The sequence below is a fragment of the Sodiomyces alkalinus genome (assembly GCF_003711515.1).
Source record: "Sodiomyces alkalinus F11 unplaced genomic scaffold SODALscaffold_5, whole genome shotgun sequence".
Lineage (NCBI taxonomy): Eukaryota > Fungi > Ascomycota > Sordariomycetes > Glomerellales > Plectosphaerellaceae > Sodiomyces > Sodiomyces alkalinus.
The window spans coordinates 1,282,415-1,290,428 of record NW_021167083.1 but is presented as its reverse complement, the minus strand read 5'-3'; the positions used below and the strand labels follow the sequence as shown (position 1 = coordinate 1,290,428).

At 52.2% G+C, this 8,014-nt stretch overlaps 2 protein-coding genes across 2 annotated transcripts in view; both read right to left on the bottom strand.

Annotated features, from left to right (window-relative positions):
- Positions 1 to 2,911, bottom strand: part of SODALDRAFT_378880 (hypothetical protein) — a gene marked incomplete at both ends in the record, with an annotated part of 3,259 nt that extends 348 nt beyond the window's left edge. The window contains 16 exons of the mRNA XM_028615005.1: positions 98 to 145; positions 251 to 442; positions 555 to 714; positions 881 to 943; positions 1,008 to 1,024; positions 1,129 to 1,178; positions 1,236 to 1,345; positions 1,452 to 1,478; positions 1,608 to 1,665; positions 1,827 to 1,925; positions 2,020 to 2,139; positions 2,215 to 2,314; positions 2,401 to 2,432; positions 2,515 to 2,618; positions 2,699 to 2,738; positions 2,822 to 2,911. Coding sequence (XP_028466524.1) covers positions 98 to 145; positions 251 to 442; positions 555 to 714; positions 881 to 943; positions 1,008 to 1,024; positions 1,129 to 1,178; positions 1,236 to 1,345; positions 1,452 to 1,478; positions 1,608 to 1,665; positions 1,827 to 1,925; positions 2,020 to 2,139; positions 2,215 to 2,314; positions 2,401 to 2,432; positions 2,515 to 2,618; positions 2,699 to 2,738; positions 2,822 to 2,911 — 1,310 coding nt within the window. The remainder of the gene's footprint in view (positions 1 to 97; positions 146 to 250; positions 443 to 554; positions 715 to 880; positions 944 to 1,007; positions 1,025 to 1,128; positions 1,179 to 1,235; positions 1,346 to 1,451; positions 1,479 to 1,607; positions 1,666 to 1,826; positions 1,926 to 2,019; positions 2,140 to 2,214; positions 2,315 to 2,400; positions 2,433 to 2,514; positions 2,619 to 2,698; positions 2,739 to 2,821) is intronic.
- Positions 2,912 to 4,429: 1,518 nt separating this feature from the next.
- On the bottom strand, positions 4,430 to 7,980 carry SODALDRAFT_359818 (hypothetical protein; the record flags this gene model as incomplete). Its single annotated transcript, XM_028614209.1, has 9 exons — positions 4,430 to 4,479; positions 4,897 to 4,953; positions 5,023 to 5,062; positions 5,344 to 5,381; positions 5,474 to 5,519; positions 5,898 to 6,040; positions 6,580 to 6,641; positions 7,158 to 7,877; positions 7,958 to 7,980. The coding sequence occupies 9 exons, from the start codon at positions 7,978 to 7,980 to the stop codon at positions 4,430 to 4,432; spliced, it is 1,179 nt and encodes a 392-aa protein (XP_028466523.1).
- Between the last annotated feature and the right edge of the window lie 34 nt (positions 7,981 to 8,014).

Genomic DNA, 8,014 nt, shown 5'->3' with positions numbered 1-8,014 from the left:
GAGAGAGAGAGAGAGAGAGAAAGAGAGAGAGCGAGAGAGAGCGCGAGAGAAGCGAGAAGCGGGAGAGAAGGGTTACAACGTGCGTCCTGTCATTCACCTTTCCCCTCGGCCGAATTGGAATGTCACCGGGATGGACACCGATGCACTCAGATGCCGGCTGTCACACTTTCCTATCTTCCCGCTCTTCATTCCGCCGTTCATTCACGAAGGAAGCCCTTGTCGTGTATGTACGTATGTACTCCAGACTCACGATCCTGCCGTTTCAGCACGCCGCCCAACGTCTATGGTCAAAAAGCGTGAAAGGAGTGCAGCACTGGCTTGAGAGATGATCGTCGCCCGTGTGCGGAGTGGCTTGAGTTTCGGCATCCTGCGCGCACTGGTCACCTGATAGGAACATTCTGATCGCGTATCGGACCGGTGGCCCTTGCAGAATGTAACGCTGCTTTTTGTTTGGGGGGGGGAGGGTATTCCCAGCAAGTACCTTTCTTAGATAAGGTAAGGTATGTACGTTGTAAACTTCCCTCCCCTGTGAGTAGGTAGGTATTCCTGTGAACCTTGGCGACCGGAACACGCACACGAACGCCTCAACGCCGCCGATACTGCACGAGGTGACTACTTCGTAGCAGGTGGGTTCTGAGCCGAGGACATCGGGGAGACACCGGCACGCCGCACGAGACACAGGCCGACGGCCGGGTATTTTCGACCGGCAGGTGCCTTAGACCCAGAGACAACTGGCGCCGCTTCAAGTCTCGCATCGTACTTCGTACTTACTTAAGGTACGTACGGAGTACTGAAAGAGAGGACGGGCGTAGCAAGCGAAGTGGAAGTCCTAAGGAGAGCTGAGGGTACGGAGTACAGTACGCATAGGTAGGGTACGTACCTACCGAGGGGATGCTGGCAACTCGCCGTGGGGCCCCGCAGAAACCCCACACGAAGCGGTTCACTCAAGCCAGATGCCGTAACTAGGCCTATAGCCTGTCTGTGTCTTGCATTGGTCCCGTTCTCACCGCTGTACGTTGTAATCCTCCGACGAGGTGAGTTGATATGACATGTCATAAATCGCCGTGGTATTTTGCGTGTTTTTCTTTTCTTTTTATTTTTTTCCTCCCCTGTCGCATCGTGCTTGACGCTACCCAGATCTTGCCGCTCAGACTTCGTGGGGATGGTCTAAAGGTTCTCTGGGAAGTGTGTGATGGGGGGAAGAGCCCTCACATGCATGCTCTGAAACCACGTACAACGTATAGATGTGATGTACGATCTAGCCGCGTGCTTGGCCTTGGGTGAAGGCTGAGGTCACTTCTCATCATTCCCGTCGGGAAGACGGCTCGACTTGCGACTGACATGACTTGACTGACTTTCAAGTCACGTGTTTCTAGTAGGACGTACCTAAGGTAGTGATAAGAAGAGTAAGGTACCTACCTACCTTAGGTTAAGGTAGGCAAGAGACGAACGATGAGCAGGTAAGATCATGTGTTCCCCTGATGGACGAGTTCGAGTTTTGCGGACATGAAGACGTCGCATTGCGAAAATGTCATGGGCAAACCAGCCCTATGCCGGTGGCCATATTCAGAGATAGCGGCTTTCAGTTCTAGGTAGCGAAGGGAGACCAATCTCCAGAGTAGGGGCTTCTCGTCGATGTGATGACATCAGACTGGCCCGGCTGGCCTGGCAGACGACGTCATCCCAATAGCAGTGCGTGCACGTTGTGGTTACAGGCACATGAAGGAGTAGGTACGTACGAAGTACGTAGTCTACATCTGAGTGCCCTTTTTTTCCTTCTTCTTTTTTTTTTCAGCGGCAAAACAGGGCAGCCTCGCGCCCCTCACCATCTTTTCCCCCTGGGGGCCCACGCCGGGCGGGGGCGGGTTGAAGGACAGCCAGTAAATGCGAGGCTTTCGGAGCCAGCCCGCCCCCTGACAATCTTTCTGCGGGAAATGACTTGGCTTCGGGAAGTATCCCGAGCATTGAAGAAAGCGCGTCAAAAGAATACGTACAAGGTAGCTGGCGGGTGACACGTACTGCATGGTGCCGTGCGCCCGCTGATGCCCGGATAAGTACGTTGTACGTGTCATCGGCTGTTAGCTTATTCGCGCTGAGTTCATCGCGGCTGCCTGTCTTGGCTTCTGAGACTGAGACGTCCTTGGTAGAAGGTTGGTCTTGGTAAGGGCGCCCATGTATGTATAGATGTTAAGCCACCGGAGTCATCGTGCCTACAAATATCTCGCTGTACGTTGTAGGTGAAGAGTGGCTTAGGCGTGGCATAGGCGTGGCCGAGCCGTGATAGTGACCCCTATGACGGGCGGCCGCCGCGGCCCTCGACCAGCCCAGTCGAAACGGGGAGCATGAGCTAAAAGAGTTGTAATTTAATATAATTAATATCGGTAACCAGGTTCTGCACACATGACAAACTGCTGACTGAAAGAGTGGTTCATCTGAATTTTCAGACAGCAAGTTTTAGGGCCGAGTCGGAGTCCGGAAAGAGAAATGAGTGGTGTCCCTAGGTCCTCCTTCTACCTGAGATGACCTATGTGTGGTCAGAGGCGAGTCTAGCACGGACCGGATCCGTACGGAAAGGAACCGAGTTCGGATAGGCCGGGGAGATGGTCGTGACCGAGCCACTGGGGTCAGTCAGGTGAGCTTCGAGCTGATGGTCTAAAGCTGGGGTAATTACGGAGAAGAAGACAAAGCTAAGACGTACTATACGTGGCGGTGTACGAAGTCAGTTGAGTGGGTGAGGTCTAGGGAGTAGAGGTGCAGATATCGAATGTTGGTTTGTGGTTCCAGTCAGCCAGGTTCCTGAGCGATCCCGTTGATCCGTGACCTTCGAGGGGCTGTCGACAGGATGGGGCGAGCGTTCCTGGCTTTCCACCAGCCACGTGTTGAGTGGCTCAAGGCTCTCGCCCGTGACCATTCAGACGTCCGTCTTCTTTTGCAGATCCTTTTGGAGACGGTCTTCGAGCTCCCACTTCTCCAACGGTGTTTTACCCTGTAGAGAATGTATTACGGCGATCCGCCTACCTTGTGCCGCGGGGAAACGACTGTAAGCTTTCGAGTCATGTGTTAGCATGTCAGACTCGACAGGGTCCATTATGGAGTGTTCCCCAAGGCACGTATGGGAGCGGGGACAAGCAGACGGCCGCCAGAAGCAAGACTCCATGTGCTGTCAGATCCAGATAATGAGACCCTGGCGGGGAAAAGAGGCGAGAGATGGAGCGACCAACGTACCCCGGCAGAGGGCTATATTGCCACAGTCAATATATTTGGGGAACCAGGATTGAGGGGGCCATGTGAAGTACGGCGTACGGCTTCGCTTGTGGGAATACTTCTGACTTCCCCAGGAAGTGGCATTAAGGATGCTGTCAGCATCACATTCGGGGAAAATGCTGTTCGATTTAGCGAAATTGAGAGCGTGACGGGTGAGATTTTCAATTACGACCACGAGGTTGAAGGTGACCATGCGTTATGCGCTGGGACACTGCGACGCCGGGAGACCGACTTTTTGCAGGCAACGTGCGGGCAAAGCAACCAAGCGGCTAGCGGCGGAGCGTACCTTGATTAATGAAGACTCAACCTGAGTACCTTTATGAAGGGGTTCCTTGACAAAGGTAACCCGAGGACGCGTTACAAACGAAGTACCCCGTAATGGTGCTGTCTGATGTCCGAAGGTACCGAGTAGAGCCTCGCCTGAGCTAACGTACCAGGTCCCAGACCAGAAGCAAGTCTGGTTCGGTGCCATGTGGGCAGGAAATCTCATTTTTGTTTCTTTCTTCTGCCCATTCTTCATTGAAATCGGAGCATCTGGAGAAATTAGTGTGCGAGCGCATGTGACAGTGCCTCGTCCGTACCCTGAGTGTCATGCAACAGGCACGAGAGGAGGATAGGGTTAATGCAAGGACATGATATTATTGCCACTTGCGGACGCCTAGCCAAGGAGCTGGGAAAGCGTTACGGGTTCTCTCATGAGTTGGCAATGAAACGCTACTGAGTACATGCCAGGAGGAGTCAGGACACTCTGACATTTGAGTCACCAAGAACTTTTGATGAACCACCACCCTAATCCGGTTATATTGACGAAAAGGGAAATGGTCTCGATCTGATAAATGTGTGAGTAAGCTTGGCTACGCAGAATCACGTACCTACGAATAGGTACGAAGTACATCCAAAGACGGGGAGAAGGATAAAAGCCCAGGGTACGGCTTGCATGCGTTCATCCTGGACTCTTGGCAAGTCTTCGTATTATCCGAAACCCGGCGCCAATTTTCGGAGAGCTTCGACCTTTCTAGGAACTCAACGCCCCGGTATTGGATGTAAAGAGCCCGGGACGTCCTATAAGAGTTTAGATCTTGTTGTAGACCGAGCCAGGTAGGGGGCAATGGATCAGCAAGGTACTCACGCCAGGCACGAATGCATGTCACAATCACAACTGGGGCTAATGATCAGAAGCCGAGAAAGTGGGGAAGTCGGTGAGGACGAAGTACACTACGGACAGCCAAAAGGTATAATTACATACATACGAGGTCCAAATTGAATGCTAATGTGTATCAATACATAATACTCGGTAATTAGAGGTATGAAATCTGAGATGGTCACTTTTTCTCTTTTCTTTTTCTTTCATGTTATTAGCCAACATGAAGCAAGCGACGAACCATCATGCACTAAGAAACCGAAGGCAGCGTTTCATACAGTTTTGCAATGCGCATACGAGACAAGAGCGTCGAGGCTTTTTAAAATGCGCCCTGAAGCGAGAATGAAGGCAATGGATAATAATAGTAAAATAAAATAAAAAGGAAAAAGGAAAAAGGTGTGAGACAAAACAAACATGTGGTGTTGGTGTGACATTGGGTTCCACAATCAGTTCAGGCACTAATTACGGTAACATTTCCTTGATTTTTGCACCATGGTTTTGAGCCGAGTTCCAGCCAAGTTTGAAGCCCATTGAATAAGTGCCCCAGCCTTGTCAGGCCCAGGCAATGAAGAGCGGGGAGGTTAACGACGACCCGTACGGCCGTAACCGAGGACCACAGAAGCGTGGGGAGGGAAATTGAGGACCATCAGGCTGGGCCTAGAAGCACGGAGTAGATGAGGCAATACAGGTCGATGTTGCGTAGCGCGATTGGGAAATTAAGAACGGAAAAAGTTGGTAGGAGGTAGAAGTAGGAGGTAGATTGCCCAGTGGTGGCGGAAATTCCATAAAATAATCCGATCTTTAATATGAAACAATGAAGGGAATGGCGAGAAAGAGTTACAAATACCTTACCTAACATAGGACTTCGTACCCGGTGAATGGGATCGTCTCAAGTACCTTACATAAGGTACCTAGAGGAGGGTGTGCGAAGTACGTACCCATAAGAGATCAACAGACATGGGTTCCCCTACACTGTCTTTGTTGGAGACGTGCACGCCAGAACAAAGTAGCGCGTCTTCGAGAAAGAAAAAGAAAAGTCATGGCGGGGAGGAAATGAGAAAAACAAACTGGTGTCTACCAGTGGGACGATCTCCCGAATGGGAAGGACTGACGGCTGAGGTCTCCGCATAGACAAGTCATCAAATCATCTGAGCACAGCAGGGCAGAGCCTTGTCGCAGGCGGTTCGAGTGCCCTTCCAAGGACGGGTCATTGCCGTTGTCGGAATCGTGCCTTTTTTAGGGCGTGACGCCGTCGTTCGGTGGAGAAAATAGCCTATGTATGTACTGCCCCTGGTGCTCACGTTGCTGGACCTTAATTTCACAGCAGACTACCTACATAAGTTACAACAGCAAGGAGAACGGCCGTGCCTATTTCGTACAACGTAATTGCGAAATGGCAAAAGGGAGAAATGAGATGAGGACAAACTCTGATATGATTCAACATTAGACTTACGGCGTAGGTCCGATGTACGAATAATTAGGTGCTTCGTACAAAGGTGAGCGCCACGAACAGTGTCCCTACAACGTAGATCAGCGGTACAGGGACTAAGGCGGCACTGAACGATGAACGATCGCAAGCCATCCTCCAGTATAAAACATGCGATTGGCTGGGGAAGGCGGTCTCGGGGCCACGATCTGTGGCAGATTTTGGTGGCGGCGGAGGGGTAATTATGGGGCGGGGACAAAGAGAACAATGGAAGTTCGAACTCTTCAAGAGAAGTGAAAGAAGGCCGAAGACGGAGAAAGGACTACACCGCACGGGGAAAGGGGCGCCAAGGGAAGGCACAACAAATCAGATCTGAACACTCCGTATTCGTACTCCGTGTACACAAGCCAAGACCAAAACGGGTATCTCAAACTGCTTAGTTAATATTCGCATCCAATTGCAGTAGGTATACGGGTACTAATTCGTACCTTAGTCCTACAAAAGTACTTCGTACGTCGTCCTGATTACCTTATTTTGTGTACCCATTGGGCCTTTCCACATGTCCCAATTTCATTGCATAACAAGGCATAGAGCTTCGGGGGAAAATGACTTTCATGGTTGGGATATTAACGGATGACATCTGATAACAGCTGGCGAATATGCAACGGCTAATCGGTACGCTTGTGCGCAACGCTAATTTGACATGGGTTAAGCGAGGGGATTCAGTGCGGTACTTCGGGGTACGTACCCGTCTTGTCGGTGCCTCGGTGGCCCCGCACAAGCCCCGGCCGGGGATCCCAGCCGTTTATGCTGCATAGGAGTGGGTCATTTCCCCACATCTAGGCACCTCGTGCAACGGTACCTGAGTACGTACTCCCAAGCTTACCTTATGCATGACGACTCCGACGACTCCACTCGACTCGTTCCCCCTTTGATCTCATCTCGTCGCCCGTTTCTTACTTCTCACAATGCAAAACCACCATTCAACCACACCTTTTACCAAAACCACATGAAGCATCCACACACACGCCACCCCGCCTTCCCCATCATCTCCCTCCACAAATTCCCGTCTACCTGAACTAGCCCTCACTAAACGCTGCTAGTGGACCTTTTCCACATGCACCCGGCTTCCCTAGCTTCCCTCTCCGCCTTTGTCCCTCCACATCTTCCTCTTCCTCTCCCCACAGATCCCGCATCATGGCATCTTCCCCCACCTCAACTAGGTACGAGGTATTCCGGTAGTCCTCTATTCGGACCTCTCGACGGCGTTCCCGTCGTCTAATACAATCCACTGCCGCTTCACGCTACCAAGATCATATCATGCACGTCATGTGTAGGTGCTTCCCCAGGACAAAGGAGACTGCGAATATCGGAACAGCCCATGAGCCCGCGTTACCGAAGCGCTCTCTTTGATATGACAGTCTGAGTCTCCGCTGTCTCCAGAAGCTGGCTGCCGGCCTTCGCCAATGGGCGTGTCCGTCAAGCTTTATCCACGCTTCTGCCTCGTGTGAGTTCTCCTCGCAAACCCGCTTCCCCCGGATCATCCAGTCCATCATGTAATATATATCTATCCGCCTGGACTCCGTACCTACGTGGTGCGTGACACAGGGTGGTGTGATGTATGGGTGCTTGTTAATTACCGTCATGCGCGTGATCTCGAGGCTGAGCATCTCGCCCTCTCCCTCTTTCCCCCTCATCGTGAGGAGTCTGGCTCTGACCTCAGATGCAGACTGGCTCACATTGGACCCCCCAGATGGTGCTGATGCTGGTTGCTGGCGCTGGTGCGTGCTGAGCTTTGCTGCTGTGTCGAAGCAAGACGCCTGACGCAGTGTGGGACAGGCTAACGGATCCAGGTTGCCTGGATCCCTGTCCTCGACCCAAGCTTGAAACGACGCCACGAATAGACGGCCGTCGAATCGAATCGTGCCCGTGTAGCCGCTCCCGGCCAAAGAGCACCTTTTCCTATTGGCCAGGTAAATCAGGAGAGGGAAGCCGATTCTCAGTCTCAACATGTCGTCTCTCTTCCCCACAACTCCCCAGGCCGCCCTGGTTCAAACCGGCACTCAATCTCCACACAAGCCATGGACCCGCCCCCCTTGGCCAATCTACGAGGTACGGGATCCCACTGCTTGCCATCTCCCTTGCCCATTCTTATACCATGTCTGCTATAGGTCGCCCCCCTG